The sequence below is a fragment of the Dipodomys merriami genome, unplaced genomic scaffold (assembly GCF_024711535.1).
Source record: "Dipodomys merriami isolate MVZ:Mamm:240054 unplaced genomic scaffold, mDipMer1.0.p SCAF_36, whole genome shotgun sequence".
In the NCBI taxonomy this organism is placed as follows: domain Eukaryota; kingdom Metazoa; phylum Chordata; class Mammalia; order Rodentia; family Heteromyidae; genus Dipodomys; species Dipodomys merriami.
Genome location: NW_027205159.1, coordinates 1982110 through 2005216, shown reverse-complemented (window position 1 = coordinate 2005216; position 23107 = coordinate 1982110). Strand labels below are relative to the sequence as shown.

Here is a 23107-nt window from a genome sequence, read left to right as displayed (position 1 = left end):
CTTATTTCCTCTTCAGAGAAGTCTCTTTAATTCTTTAGCCCTCTCGTTAAATGGGGTGGTTGTTTCCTTGAGGATTTGCTTTGGGGAGATTTAATTTTTGAGCTCTAAGTATATTTTAGGTATGAGGCCCTTATCTGTTGTATAGCTAGTGATTGTCTCCCAATCTATGGGCTCTCTGTTTATCTTGCTAGCTATGTCCTTTACCATGCAGAAGCTCTGCAGTTTAATGCAATCCCATTTATCCAAACTTTTTTTTGATTTTTTTGTGTTTCTGGGTCTTTATTAGGAAAGTTTCACCCTGTGCCAAGGAGCCTTAGTTTTTCCTCTATTCCTTCTTGCAGTATTTTCAGGGCATCTAATCTTACATTGAGGTCTTTGATCCATTTGAAATTGATTTTGGTGCAAGGTGATATATACGGATCCAACTTCAATTTTCTACATGTATATAGCCAATTCTTCCCAGCACCATTTGTTGAAGAGCTGTCTTTCTTCCATCTTGTTTTTCTTTTTTCATCTCCCTTATCAAATGTTAGATAGACATAGGTCTGTGGGTTCATTCCTGGGTCTTCAGTTATATCACATTGGTCGTCAAGCCTGTTCTTGTGCCAGTACCAAGCTGTTTTTATAACTACAGCTTTGTGATAGAGTTTGAAGTTTTATATTGATATTCCTCCAGCACTGTTCTTCCTGCTAAGAAACTGATTTTGCTATTTGGGGGTCTTCTGTGATTCCATATGAATTTTTGATTGCTTCTATTTTATAAAGAATGGTGGTGGGGTATCGATGGGTATTGCATTGAATTTGTAGATGGCTTTGGGTAGTATTGCCATTTTCATGATATTAATCCTCCCAATCCAGGAACATGGAAATAGACCAAGAAAATATGATATATATACACAATAGAGTTCTATCCTTCAATCAAAAAGTGACATTGCCCCATTCATAAGGAAATAGAAAGACCTGGAAAAAATTATACCAAGCTAAGCATCCAGGCCCAAAGAAATGTAGGTCGCATGGTTTCCCTCATTTGTAATAACTAGAATATCTCTATGATATTCTTAGCAGAGGATCCCAATAGCCTAATCACTAGGTGCATATGACCAAATATAATGAAATGTATCTAAATGAACTCCAAGAATTGGAAACAAGAGGTTTTTATTATGTACTATTTCAGTTATTTCTATTTTTTTGTTTCAGTTTTCTGTGCCTTTTGTCTTGTACATAAGTTTATCTGATCTGCAAAGGGAAAGTGAATCACAGAAACAGCAGGACAAAGAATGAACTAATGCAACAATGATACTCACTAGACATTATGTTGGGAATGAACTTTACAACTTGAGGGGAGAGTGGAGCAGGGAAAACTGGAGAAAATAAGGGAGGGGGTAACAGGTTCAAAAAGAAATGTACCTTACCTTATGTAACTGTAACCCTGTGCTCATCACCTTTAGAATAAATAATTTTAAAAACTCAATCCCAAAATTAAATGATGTAATTTGAAGGTAGGGATGAGAGGAGGGAAAGTGGAGAAGAACAATGGAATGCATTGTCTCATAACCTGATTTATGGAATTGTAGCTTCCTTGTACAATTACTTAATAAAATTAGATTAATAGGTCCCATAGTTTCCCTTATTTGCAATAACTAGTACATGTTTAGGACAAGCAGAAAAGGCCAAAAGCTATGTACATATGACCATATAAGATGATATTAAGCAAAATGAACCCCAAGATAGGGACACAAATATCCTTTTTCTTCCTTGCTATTGTTTCTAACATATTTATAATGTACCATGTGATTTTTTTGTTTCTTTGTATGCTCCTCCCCCATGGTATAACCCCCATTTTCACTGTATTTGATGTCAGTCTCTGTATATACACTTCTCTAATTCGGGGAGGGGAAGGGAGAAAACAAAATGCTTAACATTGTAACAACGAGATGTACAAGACACTATGTTGAAAATGAACTTTACAACTTGGGGGGGGGGGTTGCCGAGTAGTTGTGGAGGTGGGAGGGAAGGCAGAGTAAAGGGAAAACAAAGGAGAAGGCAACAATGCTCAATAGGAAATGTACTCATGACCTTGCTCATATAACTGTAAGCCCTCCGTACAGCATTTTTACAATAAAAAATGTTCAAAAATTAGATTAAAAAGTCTAAAACAAACTGAGGGATGAGTGTACAGCTCCTGGGACTCATCTACTTGTCTTACATTGGCCTGATTCTTCATGGTGATTTTTTTTTCCTAAACACAGTGTTAGTAGTCCTACAAGTTATTTGTTCAGTTGTATTCATGTTCAAATCAGTTGCAGTTTTGTTCCTTGGTGTTATACCAGCCTAAGCAATAGGATGAAAACAAAAGTTTTCAAAGTACTTTTATTTTTTGCCAGCAGGTACTATTTTTCCAAAAACCTTCTATGACTAGTTACCACCAAAACCAATAATTATTATGACTTGTATTTTTGTCAGTCTGTGAAACCTGAGTTGAATACTGTTTCTCAAACTGATTCCACTGATCCTCTACTTTTTTTTTTTTTTTTATCCCTGATGGTGAACATCATGGAGGGGCTCAGCAGTCCTAACACTGTACTGTATTTTTTATTTTCATACCCTAGGTCCTTCTGCTGCAGAGCCCAAAAGCAAGACTGTTACTGGGTGTTCATTGGTTGAGAGGCCAGATTAGAGGGTTAGGTTGTTTTGAGTAGTGTACCCAGCCTTCCCATTTGATCCTAGAATTCCTGTCTGAGGACCAGTGTGGTACCTTCCCCAGAAATGGTTTAAAGAGCAGGACATGCTCTTCAGTTCCATTAGGAAGGACTATTTCTCTTTGCTATTCTTAATCCCAGGTGGGTGCTGGGCCAATAGGCCAGCCTAGAAAGGGTTGTCTCCTTCCCCAAGATGTCAGTGCTCCTGTGAGCTACTGGGCATTTGGAGGATTGACAGGGTAATAAAATTAGCATATTGTGTTAGTAGTGGCAATTTTCGGGTAAGATTGTGATAACAGGAATAATATGTGTGAAAGAACTAAAAAGCCAAGTGATTGTTGTGGTTCAGAAACTGAAAACAAAGCCCTGCTCTAATCTACAGTGGCATTTTACCTTTTATTCTGAATGGCAGAATTAATCCAGTATCTTATTTCGGAAAACATTTATTTCTGAGTGCAAGGAGTTTGGGAGTGAAGAACAATCCATTGTCAGGCTCTTCAGCAGACCTCCCTGTGGGCAAAGGTGCTGAGCCATGGTTTGAGGGACAAGAAATCACTTAGCTTCTCTAACTAAAGCCCAGAAATAAATTTTATTCCTCATTTTAAAGTTTCAGTTTGGTGTTAATCAGTGCTATATTTTATGAGTGCTTAAATTAAGTAAAGGAAGCTATTCTATTTTTCTCTGGATTATTTTATTTAATCTTTGTGATTGGACCATGGAATAGTTCATATTTCCATTTCCGTGGTCCTAGACACCAAAGCTGAAATCCAGTTGATTCTAAAGTCCCAAACATAGAATTACTGCATGATGTACTGAGTATAGCTTACCTAAACTCACTGAGCCACGCAAAATCCAGAAAAGACAGTGTCTGTCCTTATAATAGTGAATCTTAGAAAGTCATTGTACCCTGTAAACTGTGTTTTATTTTATGTACACATAGAACAACATAGTTCACATTTGAAATACATGACAAATATGTTTAAATAGTCCATATATATATAATTTTTATATTTTTGGAAATTCTTCTCACCTGAATGTTTTAAGCAATTGTATCACCTTTACTATTTGTAGGATTTAGTACATGGAAAAATCACAAGGAAATGCTTAGATAAAATTAAATATTAACAACCAAGTTTGCATACAGGTACAAATACTCAGTTTAATCAACAAGCATGTATTGAACACTTAGTATGTAAGATGCTCCAGTGTGGCCAAATATAAGTAAATATACTCTTCCTCAAAGGAATTTATAGTCCTTCTTTAAGGGATTATGTTTAATAAATCTGAATGTTATTAAAATATTATTAGGGCTAGGTGTCATTGGCTCATGCTTGTAATCCTATCTACTTAGGAGGCTGAGATCTCAGGATGGAGGTTTAAAGCCAGCATTGGTAGAAAAGTCCATGAAAAAAAAAAAAAAAGAAAGAAAGAAAAGTCCATGAAACTCTTAGCTCCAAGTAACCACCGGAAAGCTGAAAATGGAGCAGTGCTCAAGTGGCAGAGCTTTAGCCTCAGGCAAAAAGCTCAGGGCACTTAAGCACTGAGTTCAAGCTTCAGAAAAAGTATTAAATTTAAGGAAAGAAATGGAAAAAGAAGGAAGGGAGGGGAGAAGGGAAAGGAAAGAAAGAAGGGAGGAAGGAGAAGGGGGAGGGGAAAGGGAAGGGGAAGGAAAAAGAGAAGAGGAAGAATTATTAGGATTCTTATTTGGGGGTTGTGTTTTGTAAACATGAATGATCTTGAAATAGATTATTAAGTATCCTAAGAATAATTTTTGTACATTTTTATTGTAAAAATGCTGTACAGAGGGGTTACAGTTACATGAGCAAGGTAGTAAGTACATTTCCTATTGAGCATTGTTGCCTCATCCTTTGTTTTTCCTCTACCATCCCTTCCCTCCCACCTCTACAACTAACCTCCCCCAAAGAATAATTTTTATTCACCATGGAAAGGTCATCAGAAGATAGAGAAATCGTTGGGTATAAGTAAAGATGTGTTCTTATAAAGCCATTGTACAAAACAGAATGTGCAAGTTATTATGAAAGAGGGAAAAACGTAAGTGGTTTGGAGGAGCTTGAGAAGGACTCTCACATCATATTATAATGAAAAGAAATAGCCTCAAGACATAAATGATATTTGAAATGAGCTTGTAAGAAGGAGAAGAAAGTAAGAAAGTAAGAAGCATGTAGGGTGGGAGGAAGATACTCCACACAAGAGGTACAGTGTAGCAAAAGCAGACACCAACTTTTCATGCAGGTGAATATTACAGAGCCATAAAAAGGCGTGAATATAGGGACCTTAGTGTAGATTTCTCATCCTAGGGTGAGATCTTTGAGGGAAAATGCGGTGGAGTGGAGATGCATGGCCTCACTCCAGCTATGGCATTTATGAGTGTAATGACCTGACATAAATCAATTAATCTTTCTGAGCTCTAAGTTCCTTGCTTCTAATATGGATATAATTACTGTAAAGGGTTGGCATAAATTTGCATAGAACTGTCCTAAAACCATAAAGCTTAACTAGAGGCAACTTTATCATTGTTACTGTCATCATTGTTACGTATGTAAGAATGGTATATGAAGATTTCGGAGCGGTGGAGCCTTTTGGTTAATTCTGCACTTCAGGAAAATTCAGTTGGCAGCAGTGTGGAAGACAGGCTATAACTTCAGTGAATCAGGAAGCTGTTAAGCAGGTTGAAAATATTGATGGTGTGTTAGAATGGTAATTCAGGTAATAAAGTAAGGAGAAACATTGCAGAGATGCTGTTCAACTTGACATTCATTCCAAAAATGTCCTGAACACACACTCTGTTCTGGGCTCCACATTAGGGATTAGGGCCACCAGACAAGCTATGTAGTATCCAGCCTTAAGGAGTTCCTCACAGGTTAGGGGGACAGGATCCTCAAAGATATCCCCTATCTATATGGAGTAATGTAACACAAAGGAAGGTTGGATGCAAATCCTGGCTTTACCCACAAAGGCATCTTAGCAAAGGAGGAATGAAACTGGGTCTTCACAGATGGATGGACAGCCCAAAAGACAAGAAGTTGGGTGAGGCTACTCACACATGTAGAGCTTAGTGCTTTCAGGGAATTGGCTTGGAAGAGCAGTGAGATGAGATAGGCCTTGACTAGCAACAAAAAGGTTTTATTACTAATGGAGAACCACCCAACTGCAGATGGACCTAAGCACACCATTTAACCTCCAAGGGACTTGGTCCCTACAGTGAATAAAACTAATAAGCTGTCACTTTTAGAGTTTTTTAGGAAATCATGTTAAATAAATTATGTTAAATAAATTAAATTATGTAAAACATTTTGTATTGTAAGTGCTTAATAAAATGTGAGTTACTATTTTACTTGTGGGTAGGAAAAGAGTGATGAAGAGAGACTCTAAGATGATACCGGGGATTCTGATTTAAAGATTTAATATGCACAAGGTTGGTACATTTAACCAGAATCTAAAAAAGTAAAGTTTTGCTGAGAATAGATTATCATCCTTAAATATAATGTATTCCGATTGACTGTGGAACATCCAGTTTAAAGGCACAATAGACATCTAAAATGGTATACACTTGGCATTACCCCCAGCCTAGAAGATTGTTAACAGTGATGTGTGTAGATGAACACTAGTGACAAGGCTGAAAAAAAAAATTCAAGGAACTTTGAGGGTGAAGGAAGAAGTTTTGACAAAAGAATGGAGGCTAGGCACAGTGGCTTATTCCTGTAATCCTAGCTACTCAGGAGCTAGAGACCAGGACAATCATGGTTTCAGGCCAGCCTGAGCTAAAACATCCACAAGATGCCATCCCAACCAATGAAAAGCAGAGTGGTGTATGCCTGTTCTTTCAGTACAAAATACCCAGTAAGTAGAAGTCATCCAGGCACATTTCCTAGATGGCTGGACAATAGGAATACACCATCGTAGCCAGCTTTTCATTGAGTTAGGGTCTCTCAAACATTTTTGTGCCCCAAGCTGCTGTCTTCCCAATATTACCTCCCCATTAGCTGAGATTACAGTTTACACTCAACCATTTTATTATTCTTAAACTTTATGTACATGCAACAATATATGGATATTATGTATAATTAATAACAAAACATTTTAGGGATGAGTCAAGAAAACAGAGTTGATGAAGATGTCAAAACAGCAAATATAAACGATTCTTTGGGAAAGAAGTGTATTATCTTCAAATAGATTTATTGAAAAGCTAGATCTGGGGTACAGTTTCAGGGAGGGTCTAAGGCCTCCAACTTCTTATGAGATGAAGTCAGTGAAGAAGTAAAGGTGGACATTAAAAAGATACTAATGGGGAACTGATAGTTCTAGACCCCAAGACAGAGGAGCAGGAGAGATGGAGGCTATAGCTGGGAATCAACCTGTGCTCAGCTCCTGTAGTCAGGCTGGAGGGAAAGAAGGGAGATGGGCATGAATACCAACAGATTTGTCCTTAGGGACACTGAAACTTAAGAGCGTTTATCTTTTTTCAGTGAAAAGGGAGAAAAGCCAGGTGCCTTTGGCTCACCCCTGTAAGCATACCTACTCAGAAGGCTGGGATCTGAGGATTGTGGTTTAAAGCCAGCCTAGGTTGGAAAGTCTGTGAGGCTCTCTCCTCCAACTACACCCCAAAAGAAAAAAACAAATGGAGCTGTGACTCAAGTGGTAGAGCACTAGTTCAAGCCCTGGGACTGGCACCAAAAAAAAATAAAGAAAAGAAAAGAAGAAGCAAGTCCACCAGTTGTTAGAGAGGACAAAACTGAGGCTCCAGGAGAGTCACCAAACATAGGAATGATATCTGGGGAACTCGAAAGAGGGAACAGGAGACAGGTCAGAAATAAATGAAGGATTACCATCTCTTATGAAGGACCCATATGAGCCAGTGTCTCAAACCAGCATCACTGCCATAGTGTGTTGCAGCCCAAGTATAGGATAAGAGAAGACAGAATGACGGCTTGATCCCAAATTGGAAATTTTAGGAGGATTTTTTTAGTGGACCTAACAATGATTCCTACCATGTGGAGACAGTCTTCAACAAGCCACCTAAGATGTCTGTTAGGTGTTCAGGGTTGAGTTCAAAGATCAGGAGAACACCATTTCTACCCTTAAAGTAGAAAGCTTAGCACTTTCTGGAAGCTTGTTTTCTATTTTTCCTCTTGGATAAACTGTGCATGAAACAAATATTAAATTAAAAATATCAGTTAAAGAAAGTCAGTCACCAGTATACAAAATGTGCCTTTGAACATACTATTATTTATTTATGTATTTATGAACTTTCTCTTCTCATTTATTGCTATAGGACACTGGAAATAGTTCATCTTTTTTTTTTATAGCAGTTAAACACAAACTGAACATATATAGACATGCTGATATATAAAAAGAAAGCATAAGATAATTTGCACAAGATTAACATGGACATGCTGGAGGCTGTATTGCAAGTCTGATGTTTAATCAAGTAATTAGTTTGTGTTTGTCTGGTTTGTTCCCTGAGGATCACACAGTCTAAATTATTTAAGACAGAGAATGACTGGAAAGGAAGGAAGCTACTGAGTGGCTGATTAAGAGTAGGATGGCTTTAGGGACACATTGAACAGTCCACAGGGAGGAAAAGAAAAATCATTTCAAGTGTGTGCAATCAATGACTCAACTTCCTCTACAAAAGATTCGCCACTTACAACAACTACACATCCTAGCCAGTAATTTAAATAAAAGGTAAGAATTAGAAGCCTTGTGGGGGAGAGGGGAGGAATGGCACTATGGGAAAGCCAAATTATAGGAAAGGACAAGGTTAGGGGCTGAAGGAAACCCATGTGTATCTTAGTAGCTTTCTTAACTGGGTAGCAACAACCAAGGTAAGGTCTGACCACTTCCTCCACAAGCAGCCCACCATTTGAGAATGATGACCGGAACCTTAATTCCATGAAATAAGCCGGATGTCACTCTGGGGGCACACCTGACAGTCCTTCTTATTAATGGCAGGGACAGTGAGACTTTTGAAAATACTTAGGGAGCAAGAGGTAGGATGAGAAGGAGACATAAAGGGTCTCTGGGTCCCTCCTTTGCTTTCCAGAGAAACCTGTGGTGACTGCAGACTGGAGAAGGACACTTTGAAAGCATATTTGCTTTACCTTCCTACTGCCTGTGGCATTTGTGTCATAAGGGGGAGAGATGTTACAGGTCTGGATAGTGTTCAAACACACCTTCCTTCAACTATCTGTGTGGCTACTAGCTCATCTGAGGTTCTTGGGAGGAGAGCTACCCAAGGAAAGAAAGCATGTGGCTAACCTATAATATCCCAAATCTAGCAGAATTCCTGGTCAATTTCTCACCCACCCACCAAAAGGTGAGGAAACATCCTCCCTCAAGAGAGGGAGATGGGATGAGATTGAGAGGGATGTCTCAATTTTCGTAAACTGTATCAAGTATGGCTTCTGTGCTTGCTTAGGTTTGGAAGTGTAAGCAAACCAAAAACAGAGGGTGAGGACCTACCTGTCTGTCTATTTCATGTTGACTTCCTGGTCACTAGAAGTCACTTTAATCCTAGAAACAGTTATTGATGGCAATGTTTTTTCCAGAAGAGGGGGCTGAGGATGAATACCACACATGAATAAAACAGCCTCCTCTCTATATTATAGTTTAGTGACAGTGTCTGTCAAAAAGTACATGATAAATTATTGCTTCTGGGGCTCAAGTTTGTTGTTAATACTTCCCAATAAAACGACATCATTCTTTCTTTATTATGTCTGTGGTTGTTTTTTCACTGCATCATTTTCAGGAAGACCAGTGTGGGGGTGGAACTTAGTGGGAATTTACTCTTTATCTCCAATAGTATAGCTACTGTAATAAAGACACCTAAAATTAAAAACACACTTGTATGTTCCTTCAGAGACATCATGTGAATGTTGTAGAATAAGTCTACAACCCTCCTTTTTATGGCATTTTCCATAGAACCTATACTATTGGGCTATCTCTTTATTAGGGGGCTTTAAATGAAATGAAAATGGGAATATGAGACTTTCCTAACACATGGAATGGCCAAGGAACTGAGAATTGATCACATTAGGAAAACAAATCACGGAAAGGGGATTCACATCCTTTAACACATTTTATCTCTTAATACCCTATTCACTCTTGTCCTTCTCATGCCTTATCATGACATCTGGACAGCTGCTCTACATGTTCCTGATTTCATACTCTGTATATCACAGTAGTGTTTGATCTTTATCCCCCTCTTTAGGAGATGACCTGGCTTCCACCACTTTCTGCTATTCAAGCACCTGGCAAAGTGGAACCAAGCAAATTTCCATTTCCAAATAAGGTGAGTTCTTGCATCACTGTGGGGAATGTGCTCTGCTGGTGTATAGTCATTTGCAGTGGACATGCGTTGACTCTTCACTATCTTTTTCCCATGTCAATATTCCTGTCCCAGGCATGTGAGTCTGACCTTCAACATTCTACAAGCACACATTTATTCATCGCAAGGAAAGAATTGAGCTGGCTGTCTTTCTTACCTGTTTCATATTCTGCAAAATGCGATGCTTGTTATACCTGTCATTTTATCTAAAAACATTTGTGAGATTGAAATGCATCTTACAGTCACATCTTACAATCACAGTCGATGAGATTGTATGTCCTAGTCTTTTTTTTCCTGGAAATCTACTATTAAATTAATGGTTTCCCTTAAAATGAATGTCTTAGAATTTAAGACATGTGATACTTCTTTTGAATATCTTTTCTTAAAGCTTAACATATTTTTAAGACCTAAAATGTAATTCCTATGCTTGCTAAGGAAAAACAGAAAAATCAGTCATAAAATTAAATTGAACTAGTTTATAGCCCACCAGAGTCTATATCCCAACCCAGAGATTACAATCAAGAGTCTGAGTGTATACCTAGTCATTGTCCCTATGAGTTACATGTGCATATCTTCATGTGCAATTTTTTAACTTTAACTCTATAGTAGTCAAAACATTTTATAATAGACTTTTCCAGATTGTCATAGTACATTAATATCATTGGTGAATAACAATATTATAACATTCTAAATTGAATTATTTGAAATAATTATTCACTGCTCTTATAAGAGTAAATTCCATTCTAAGAGTTGATTTTCACTTCCCTTAACAAAGTATATTTGAGGATCTTCTAGCTAGCCTATAGAGATTTTCATCATCTTTCTAAAGAGCAGTACATGATTGGGTGGTACCGTTTTACTGCAACTGATTTAAAGCAAGCTCCTTTTAATGGACATTGAGATTGCTTATGGCCTATTACAAATTCTGTTACTGCAGCCCATTTGTGTGTACCTCTTCAGAGCCTGCCACAATAAAGTTGCCCAATAAGGGCATCAAGAGCAGTGGTTACAGTGTCAGAGCCTTGAAAAACCACCTTCACACTTGGCTGTATTTCAGGAGTTCTTTCTATGTATCACATGATTAATATTATCTGGAATTTTATCATTGTGTCTGTGTGATGAATGAAAAGTTGATATCTCATTGTTCTAATTTGCATTTCCCCAATTACTTCTAAGCTTGAGCGGGGACTGTTTTTCCTTTGCAAATTGCCCATTCATATCCACTGCCACTTCATAAAAATGATTTGTAGTAACTCCTTATATCTTATTCATTTGTCTATTACTTATAATGGAACCATTTTGTAACCTTATTTATGTGCCTTTGATACTAGAAAAGTGTTTAATTTTCAGGTCAGTGGGGAAAAAAGTCTCCCTTGTTAAAACATGCTTACAGTAGTCTCTTTTATTCTAGCTCTTTTGTATGTTTTTTTTTTTTTGGTTTAAAAGTACGTGGAAATGATGTACCATAGGACTCTGTCTTTTTAGTAATTATTATAACACTATCAATATATTAGCTCATTTTTTTCTCCCACTAGTTGAATTTCAGATAAATACATGGATTTATTTCAGGATTCTTGATTCTATATTTAGTATATTCATCTAATTTTCCCTATAATTATTGTTTAGGGACTGAGACAAGTAGAGTAAAATATGCCTCTGATCTCCTATATCCAGAAGGCTGATGCAAGAGGATCACTTGATCCCAGCACTCTGAGACCAAAAAAAAAGGAAAAAAGACCAAGTGTGGTGGCTCATGCCTGTTATCCCAGCTACTTAGAAGATAGAAAAAGATATGACAAACAAACAAGCATGTTGGTGCATGTTGGTGCATATCCCAGCTGCATAAGTAGGAGGAATCATAAGTATAAGGACATTGGACCATAGCTAGCTACAGGCAAAAGCATTAGACTCCAGAACATAACTAAAGCAAAAAGGGCTAATGGTGTAGTTGAAGACTTTAGTGTGTTCAAAACCCTAGTACCATTTTAAAAAATCAGAGACCAACAGACATCTTCAGTAAAGAATCATATAAGAAATTGTTTATGCTTTGCTGACAACACCTAGTGAATAAAGTAGAATCTCGTTGTACATCTTAAGTGGAATCTGTCTGAAGTTCTTAAACTTGTACTCCGTTAAGTACACGCAAATTTAGCTAGTTTCTGCATTATGTGTTTCCAATGGCATCTTGCCACATTTAGAATAAAATGAATATTTGCATATGATTTGACAAAAAAAATGCCTGTCCAAAATACAGTCAAAGAAGCATTTTTGTTAAATATACGTATCTGTGACTAGTTTTGACATAATTGGGAATACCCCAAAGAAAATTTTGTTCTAACTTTCCCCGAATGTCCTTTTCCATGTAAACACTTAAGAAAAAGCAATAACTTTACTCTTGAAGAGAAACAGAAATTTTATATCATTAGTATAGACTGAGCATGGTAGCAAATACATTGAACCTTTGCCTCAGGAGGAGAAAGGCAGAAGGATCTCAAGTTAGAGACCAGCCTAAGATACATAATGAGTACCAGGCCAGTGTGAGCTACCTCGCAAGATCTTTGTCTCAAAAAGAAACAAGCCAAAAATCATTAGTGAAAAATTTTCATTTTGATAATTTTAGTAAATTGCTGATAAAAACATATTTAAAGCAATGAGTGTGAAAATTCAGTATTTGCCTATTTACAAAATAGGCAATCATCACAACAGGCTAATAAGTATCTGTCCCACCTCACATATTGCTTTTTTTGTAAAAAGATCACTGCCATCATTCAAGAAACTCCAAAATGAGCCCTACTAGCATACCTTCCAATTCGGATTTTAAGCATACAATATTATCAATATAATGTTGCTAACTGTAGTCACATTTCTGGTCTATCATGCTGTATATCATTCATATTTATGGCATGCAGGTAGATGTGCTACATCTATGATGTGTATATATATGATATGTGTGTGTATATATATGATATGATATGATATATACATAAAGATATCATATACATAAAGGTAAATGTTGTATATATCATAAACTTTATGAAATAAGCCAGTCACAGAAAGAAAAATACTGTATGACCTCACTTATATGTAATAGCCATAGTAGTCAAACTTGTAGAAGTGGGGAGTATTATAATAGTAGTTAGCAGGAGTATAGTGCAGTGATTATTAGGAAATATTGGTCAGAGTACAAACTTCCAATTATGCAAGACAAATAAGTTCTAGAAGTTTATTATATTCTAGGATTTTCATGGAACTGATTGACCTTTAGGGCTGTTTACCTTGCCCAAGAAAGTATGAATACGTGCCTTTACAAAGTATAAGAGCATTTAATGATTTTAATAGTGTTTTTCAAATGGCTCATTATAAGTACTGATCATTTATCTTGTACAAATGAAACAAAGTTGTATCTTTCCTGTTTCTACCACACATTTAATGAATAATATACACACTTGTTGCCTTTCACTGTGAAGGTCAGAAGTCTAAGATCAGCTCCACTGAGAAAAATCAGAGTATAGGCAGGGCTGCCTTCCTTAAGGAAGCTCCAGGGAAAAACTGTGTCTTGCAGGCAAAAACACAACTTCCAGATGCCTCCTTCCTTACTCAGGATGTACTATCCTATTACTTCTGCTTCCTTTATCATATCTTTTACTTCTCTGGGATACTCTTGTCCTTTGTAGGACCCCTGTGATTATAATGGCTTCCATGAATAATCTTCTACCTCAAATTTATTCATGGAATGACTTCTGCAAAGTTCCTTTCTCGAAGTGAGAGGACATATTCACAGCTTGTGGGAATTATTGGGCAGATATCTTTGGAGTGCCAGTCTTCTCCTAATACAAAGGTGGTTATTAATTTTCACAGAGTGCATCCTTTTGTTTGTTTGTCTTAAAACCCTTTGTTTGTCTTAAGATTCCAGGAGGGAACCCAGCAAGGGCCTTGCATTTGGCAGATGGGCACACTATACATGAGTCCTAGAGTGTAACTCTTAATCTTTATCTCAACAAGACTGGTATGTTGACAGCTACACATGGCAATTGATTAATTAGACAATGAAAGTTTGAGATTATCATTATTGCTTAAGTATTGGGCTAAAGTTGTTTCTGGAATTTGAAAGGCAAAATCCCCAAAATGACTGGCAAATAATAAAATGTAGGCCTTAATAGGATTAAAGGGGCTATTTGATCTCACAAGGAAAAGTCAGTTTTATTGAGCATTCTAAATTTCCAGTGCTACTAAATTGATTAGCTCAATACTTAAAATAATTTCCTCATTTTGTCAGAATATTAAAAAAACATAATGCATAGTAAAGTCAATTGACAATGCACTGGCTACTTCTGTTAATTCTCTGAGGACTGAATTGGAAGTTACAATTCCATAGACAAACACTACAGGCATTGCAGCCTCATTCTTCAAATCTCAAAAGTAATTGGATTTGCTTAAAAAAAAAAAAGTGCATGACTCCTTCAAATTGGCTGCCCTTACCAGGTATACAACCAAGAGATAAGAAAATGATTTTACTCTGCCCTTTTCCCTCTCATTTCCATCAGTCTCATAAGTTTTGAAATGCAAATAAAGAACTCAAAAAAAAGTGTAGGATGTTTTCCTTATTTCAGAAGGGGGTGTCCTGGTGTCCATAGGCAGCTCATAAGCATTTCAGGTGGCCATAAATCTGTTGGCATTAGATTTGGTCTGTAACTATTCTTGCTGAGTAGTTTTTGTAAAGATTTATAGAGAAGAATTCCAGCATCATTACAGAACTGAGAATTCTGCCTTTCTCTTTATACCCTAGGATGAAAAAGAAAGCCAGCCAATGTAAAAGGAGATGCTTTGGAGTTAGAAAATTTACTATAAATCTCCCTCTTGAGTTTGCTAGCATGCATCAAAAACTACAAATAAACTTCAAACCAGTTATTTACACTAAAGTTCCATGTTTAACATTATCTAAAAATAAACAATTATAATTTTCATTATCTATTGTTCAAAACTGTCAGTTTGATTTTTGGTAACAGATGGTGAATGAGAGGAGAAATTTACAGACAGCCCAGACGCATTACCTCTAGGGCCCACAATTTTTGTCACAAATGAAAGCCTTATAAAACTAACATGTTCAGATATAAACTCTAAAATTTAAATACAAAGGAATGAAAACACAGCAGTCTACCTGGTGAATGTAACTGTAGATATCTAATAACATATATCCAAAATAGGCCAGTCATTTTTTGGTAGATTGAATTTTAGCCTATTTTTCAAGAATAAGATCTTATCATATAACTGTTTTCTAAAATCTGAACCTCAGAGTAAGATTTGAACTGGTTCTTTCTTCAGATAAATGGCTCATTTTTATCAACACACTGAGTGAGGTTTAATTGGCATCTGCCAACAGAGCAAGGATTCTCCTTTTCTATTCTCACCCAGATCCTGCCCACCAGGCTGGCTCATTTTATGCTAGTCCCTGGAATTCCTTTTTTACAACAGACATTCTTACTTGAACTTGAATATGGCATAAGTCCCATTCAGCCCCATTAAATTCTGTTAAAATATGTTAAGCCACTTCATAGAAGTTAATTCCATCTCAATGGATTTTTATTCCACATACCAGAATTATAAAGGAGTTAGGTTAGAATTTTTATGCTATTATTTTTTACATGCCTATGATCTCAAGTCATTTTTTTATTTTACCCTTATATTTCATGTTAAATGAGAATTTTGCAAAGGAGGGTGATGGTGAATTCTCAAGACATAATTTTACATCTCACTTTAATAGAAACAAAATCAGGTTCAATCTCTGAGTAGTAACTATAATAAAATACTGTATAATACTGGAATTGTACCCTTGCTGATAAAGGTGTATCTGTAATGATCTTTTTGCCAACCTCTGTGTGATTGACAACAGATGTTCATTCAGTACATTGTCTTTGGTGGAAAAGAAGGTTGCCAACCTCTGCAGAGAGGTTCTGGCAATAAGGTACATTCAGAGGAAAGTGAGTTACATTCTGAGTCAATAATGTAATAAATCAGTAACTATATACAGGAACTAAACCCATAAACCTCATAAAAAGAAAACAGACTTAAGCCTTTATCAGATTAAGCAATGGATTCTTAGATAGGACTCTGAAGGAATAAGCAACAAAAGAAAAATTTTTTAAAACTTCATTAAAAGTGAAAACTTTTGTTCAGTATAGAACTTCAGTGAAGGGAAAAGATAATTAAGAGAATGGGGAAAATATTGACAAGTAATGTGTCTAATAAAGATACAGTATCCAGACTGTATAGTGAACTCTTTTAACTAAATAATAATGATATTAAAAATGGCAAAGGAATTGTATAGGTACCTATTCAAAGAATATTTACAAATAGCCAACAAAAACTTGAAAAAAATGCTCAATGTCACTAGTTTTTAGGTAAGTCAAAACTCAGTGAGATACCACTCTATCCCCACAAGGCTGGCTAGATTTTTTTTAAATAGGAAATAACAAGTGTTGTTGAGGCTCTGGAGAAATTGGAACCTTCATGCATTTGTGGTAGGAATGCAAAATTTTACATGGAGTTACCATATGACCCCCAAATTTCACTCATAAGTATGTACGGAAAAGAAATGAATATATATGTATTCATAAAAGCAGTGTTTATGTTAGCTATAAGGTAGAAATTGTCCGAATACCCATCAATAGACAAATGGATAAAAACAGTATGGTATATATTTTCCAAACATAAAAATCATATTAAGTGAAATAAGCCAATAACTCAGGTATATTATGCTAATTGAAAGAAGCCATATCTAAAAGGTCCTGTTCTATATGATTCTGTTTATACAAAATATGTAAAATAGTTAAATCCATAGACAAAGATGGAAATTAGTCACTGAAAGGAAAAGTGAAATGAGGAGCCATTGCTTAATGGGTAGGAGTCCTTATTTGGGAGTGATGAAAGTACTTTGCAACTAGATAGAGGTGATGGTTATACAGCATTGTGAATGCACTAAATGCCATTGAATTGTTTTCTTCAAAATGATTTATGTTATATGAATTTCACCTCAATAAATGAAACAAAAGTCATTAATACAAAATAAATGTGGTTATGAACTGTTTTCTCAGAACTACTTAACAAGCATAGTCTCATGACAGTAGATGGCAGTTATGATCAATGCCTTGCTTCTGAATGATCAGTAAAATATCTCATATTCAGCTTGGGATTAGAAAGCCAAAATAGTCAAATTAATTGATATTTCTTATTCTTTCAGGACTCTCAGCTTGTATCTTCTGGACACAATAATCCAAGTAAGAAAGTCTGTTTCTATAGCTTTAAATGGGGGAGTGAGAGGGAGGGAAGATGAATCAATGGCTGATGAAGGAATTCACTGAACAAACCAAATTAAGTGGACCATTTGTTCAAGTGTTCCCCAAATGGATATGATTCTTGGTGACCCTGAGTGCTAATATTAAAGGAAGAAAGAATTTCAACATAATCGTATGTGGGAGGAGTTTGCATATTGTTAGAGTTGTATCTTAATATATGTGAAGAGGAAAAAATTAAAAAGCAAATAAATGATTTTCTTAAAATAAAGAAACGGTTCAAAGACCTCAAAATAAATGACGTTAGAATTTATGAAGAAAAATGCCAAGTTGCATGATGTATATTCCATATCATCTTTGAAATGGGCAGACTGTAAGGAAGTAGTTTCCTTTCTCAATCAGTGGCCAATAAAACACATGAATTTTGTTATCAAAGACAGAAGCACTCCATGAAATAGTATCCTAAATCTCTTCTTTGGCACTACCAATATTAATTTTGTCTAGGGCATTAAGATGCATAAACTACATTGTTCCCATCCTAAAAGAGTACATCCACATAGGCTGGGCTTTGTTAATTTCATGAGCACAGTGGGCTGATAACAAGATAACATTTTTTTCAGTTGCTATGTTTGAAGAAGAAAATCACTCTGAGCTAGTGGATGTGTCTGTAGAACTGAGGCTCCCCACTGGACCACTGAAAGGCAAAAGAGTTTTCAGGAAAAAAAGATATTCAGGAAAATGCTCTCAGATACCCCAGAACCATTATGCTCAGCTAGAGAAAAGTCAGGGAAGGTGGTACTAGGCAATTGTCACTCAGTTGTCACATCTTTTATAGTGGTTTACTGAAACCAATGAAGAGTTTTTGTAAAACTTTTTAAAATAAAAACTTTATTTTATAATAATAACTTGTTATTTTATAATATTTAAGTATTACGCGTACCATTCAATACTTAAATATTGAAACAGGCTGGGCACTGGTCAGTTTTTCTCAAAAATTCTGCATACCCAAAGTAAGATACCTTCTATTTTTATATGTATAACCACTGAGCATAAAAAAGAACTGATCCCAAAAGGAATCTTGGGGGATGGGAAGATGGCTTAGTGGTAGTGTGCTTACCTAGCGTACATGAAGCCTTGGGTTCGATTCCTCAGTGCCACATAAACAGAAAAAGCTGGAAGTGGCATTGTGACTGAAGTGGTGGGATATTGGCCTTGAGCAAAAGAAGCTTAGGGACAGTGCTCAGACCCTGGGCTTAGGCCCCAAGACTAGCAAAAAAAAACAACAAAAAAAAAGAATCTTTGTAATTTAAGGAAAATCAGAAAAATGTGCAGGTATAATCACAGTTTTCAGAAACATTTGTAATTATTTGTGTTGGATTAAAAAGAGATTGATAAAGCCGGGCGCTGGTGGCTCACACCTGTAATTCTAGCTACTCAGGAGGCTGAGATCTGAGGATCGCGGTTCAAAGCCAGCCTGGGCAGGAGAGACTGTGAGACTCCTATCTCCAATAAACCACCAGAAAACCGGAAGTGGTGCATTAGCTCAAGTGGTAGAGCGCTTGCCTTGAGCTGAAGAGCTGAGGGACAGCACCCAGGCCCAGAGTTCAAGCCCCACGACAGACAAAAAAAAAAAAAAGAGATTGATAAGAAGTTGTTACTGAATAGGCACTTTGGAATTAAAAACTAAAAGTAGCAAATGAAGTCTAGAATCTGGAACATGAAATGTGGTTTTTTTTTTTGTTTTTTTTTCCTAAAACACAGGAAAATGAAAGGGAGTTAACCAGAGTAGAAAGGTCAACTCCAGGATATAAAACAAAGAAAATGGAGAATAGGTAATGATCAAATAAATAATATTCCTAGGAAAATGAGTTAGTCATTATCAATAGCACTTTACATAAAATGAAATAAGAGGCTGTGTGCAAGATCAGGAAAGAACAGGCAGCAGAAAGTCTGTGTGCTCATTCATATATTGGAATTGAGTTAGAATTACCCAGCCTTAGTGAGCAGCAATAGCTCACACATATAATTTTTGCTAGTCAGAAGGCTGAGATCTGAGGATCATGATTCAAAGCCAGCCCAGGCAGGAAAGTTCATGAGACTCTTTATCTCCAAGTAACCACCAGAAAGCCAGAAGTGACACTGTGACTTAAATGGTAGAGTACTAACCTTGAGCAAAAAAAGCTCAGATACAGTGTCAAAGCCTTAAGTTCAAGCCCCACAACCAACCAAAAAAAGAAAGGAAGGAAGGAAGGGAGAGAGAGAGAGAGAGAGAGAGAGAGGAGAGAGAGAGAGAGAGAGAGAGAGAGAGAGAGAGAGAGAGAGAGAGAGAGAGAGAGAGAGAGAGGAGAGAGAGAGAGAGAGAGAGAGAGAGAGAGAGAGAGAGAGAGAGAGAGAGAGAGAGAAGAGAATTACTAAGGCTAGACTATAAAATGGTCCCATCCTATAATTACTAGACTCAGGAAGCAGATTATCAAAACGTAAGGAGCAAGATTTGAAGAAATGCTAAACAGCATTTGTAGAGGAAAAAAATAGAAACTAAAATTTTCATGGACAGGTTTAACAGCACATTAGAACCAAGAATGAATGAATGAATTGGAAAATTAAGAATTGATCTAGAATGGAGCCTAGAAACAGAAATGGAAAATAGGACATAGAAGAGATTTTTTAAAAAGCAGAAAAATCTAACATATGGCTAAGAATTCTATGAAATGTCTGGGGAGGGGAAAAAAGGGGTAAATATTATATGCCATTATTGCTGTGAATTTTCCAGATGAATGGAAGCCTCTGAACACTAAATAGGATAACTCCACATGGACTTATTGGCATGTGCATAAAGAAAAAACTTAAAATACTTTTTAATATCATCAAAAAAGTAAACTTCCATACAATCTTACATTAGCAGTGGGAGATAACAGTGAAATAATAATGTTACTCAGGTGAGAGAAAATAATTACTAACCAAGAATTCTGTATCTTGCTAAATAAATAAATAAGAATGTCTTGGACATGGTATCTTATGCCTAGAATTCCAGCTTCTTGGGAGACAGATCTTAGGAGGACCCTACCTCAAAAATAACCAACATAAAAAAGGGAGCTGACAGACTCACTCAGTGATTAGAGTACCTGCCTAACAAGTATAATGCCCTGATTTAAACCATTTGTATTGGAAAATAAAGATATATAATATTTAAACAATAAAATTAGCAAAAACCCATGACCAGCAGATACAAAATATTCATTTATAAGCAAATTAGGAATATGTATAAAAATTGACACCATACTTTCAAAGTCCCAATTGTATATGTGGAAAATGACAAGCTGATTTTGGACCATAAAACAAGTTCAACAAATTTCAGAAGATCAGTTTTGTGCTGGTCTGATCATGCTCTCTGACTATAGGCACGTGTATGTTTAAAAATGAAGAAGTGCTTTAGATATTAGTACATATTTCAAACTAGAAGGCAATAAAATACTTAGTATTCCAACAGAGGGAAATGTACAAACATCAGAAGGATGTTTATAGCTTTAATTGCTTATATTAGGAAAGAAAAAACTAAAGAACTGTGTATCCATCTTAAGAAGAGTGAAGTAAAAAAAATGTGAAGTAAACCCCAAACAGAACTTTTTAATTTAAAAAAGACAAAAATAGAAATTAACAAGATAGAAAACACAGATTTTACACATCAATACAGCCAAATGTTTGTTTTTTAAAAGTATGAATAGAGGAATTTCCTGGAAAAGCGCAAATCACCACAGGGATACAAAGAGGAACAAACCACATTCCTCTGGTCAAAACAGTAATAAAATATAAACAACTTTTTTCAAAATTAGATTAAAAAATGAACATAATTGAAATGATTTTTAAAATCTTACATATGTTTTATATAAAATTTACAATTGTTTTAAAAATTTGCTCAGTTGTTTTTTCAAAATCATTTCATGCATAGTTCCAGAGCTAGACACTTTTCACCAGGAATTCTACTAAAATCACAGGAAGAAAAATTTCAAACTGATACCATTTTTGAAGATTAGGACAAGAATAGCAGTTTCCAACTCTTTCTACCAGGCCAGCATAGCCTTGACAGTAAAGCAAAGAAAAAAGAAATTACAGGTTAATTTTATTCATGATCATAAATGTAAAACCTTAAGGAAATACTAATATCCATCAAAATAGAATTTAAAGTATTATTTATACTTGTGAAGTTCTAGGAATTCAAAGTTCTATTAAGTATAATGATATAATTCACTATATTAAATATTGAAACAGAATATTCTTTCAATAAATGCTTATTAGAAATATTTATTAAAATTCACTATATAAGGCTCCTGAGATTCATCCCTCTAATCCTACCTACTTAGGAGCCTGAGAAGGGAAGATTGTGGTATGAAACCAGCTTAGGCAAAGTCATGTACAATGTTGGCCTGTAGATATGGCTCAAATTGGTAGAGCACCAGCTATGTATGAGCCAGAAGGCTGAATGAGAGCCCCAGAACTGACCCCCAAAAAAACTTGCTATTTATGTAAGTCAAAGAAAAAATTAGGGCTGGGAAGGTGGCTCAGTGGTAGAGCACTTGCCTTGCATGCATGAGGCCTTGGGTTCAATTCCTCAACACCATATAAGCAGAAAAAGCCAGAAGTGGCGCTGTGGCTCAAGTAGTAGAGTGCTAGCCTTGAACTGAAGAGCTGAGGGACAGTGCCCAGGCCCAGAGTCCAGGCCCAGAACCGACCAAAAAAAAGAAAAAGAAAAGAAAAAAATTACTTAATAAGGTGAAATCTGGAGGCTCACTCCTCTCATTCTAACTACTCAGGAGGCTGAGGGATGAGGATCACAATTTGAAGCTAGCCTGGTCAGGAAAGTCAATAAGACTCTTATCTCCAGTTAATCACAGGAAAAGCCATAAATGTTACTGTAGCTCAAGTGGTAGAACACTCTCCTTGAGCAAAAGAGCCCAGGCTCAGAGTTCAAGTCCCAAGACCAGTTAAAAATTTTATTAAATTGAAAATAGAAGGTTACTTCATTAGCACAAATGATACATTCAAGAATATCTTAGAAAAAAATGTCTTTTTAAATACTGAAGTAATATAGCATGCTCCTAACAATTAGATTAAGACATGGGCTCCGCTAGTAAACCTTTGATCAAGGTAACAAATATTTATATAAGTATGTGTGAGAATGGAAAAAAATCTCATTTCAAATTATACAGTTGTAGAAAACTCAAACAACATACAGATGAATTACTAGAACTAAGGATAAAATTTTGATGTACACATGACCAGTTGAACTTTTCTTTATGAACAAATGGACAACACAATTTAAAAATGTTAACTAATGCTAGCCTGAGAAATATAACTTACTAAATCACAAGCCTGGTCAAATTAGGTACTACTTCAATAAAGAAAATTACAAATTATCAAAACATATTAAAGAAGACCTAAATAAATGGAGGGTATGATAATGAGATTCACTATTGTAAAGATACAAATTTGCTCCAAATTAATCTGCAAGAGCAAGTCCTGATAACAGCACAAAAGCAGACAGATAATCGATAAAAAGATGAGAGAGAGAGAGAGAGAGAGAGAGAGAGAGAGACAGACAGACAGAGACAGACAGACAGACAGACAGACAGACAGACAGATAGATAGATAGATAGATAATAAACACTATAAAAATCTTTTAGAAAAGTTCTAGTATTTACTTAGACAAAAAACTAACCTTTAACATAAAGGAATAAAAAGAATGAGAGCTCATTGGACATAAATGTCAGGAATAT

The 23107-nt window shown here is 36.0% G+C and overlaps 1 protein-coding gene across 6 annotated transcripts in view; it reads left to right on the top strand.

The window, feature by feature from the left end:
• Positions 1–23107, top strand: part of Aff3 (ALF transcription elongation factor 3) — a 579697-nt gene that overhangs the window by 374316 nt on the left and 182274 nt on the right. For all 6 annotated transcript variants that reach the window (XM_069988533.1, XM_069988537.1, XM_069988535.1 and 3 more), the window contains 2 exons: positions 9931–10011; positions 17285–17321. In XM_069988533.1, coding sequence (XP_069844634.1) covers positions 9931–10011; positions 17285–17321 — 118 coding nt within the window. The remainder of the gene's footprint in view (positions 1–9930; positions 10012–17284; positions 17322–23107) is intronic.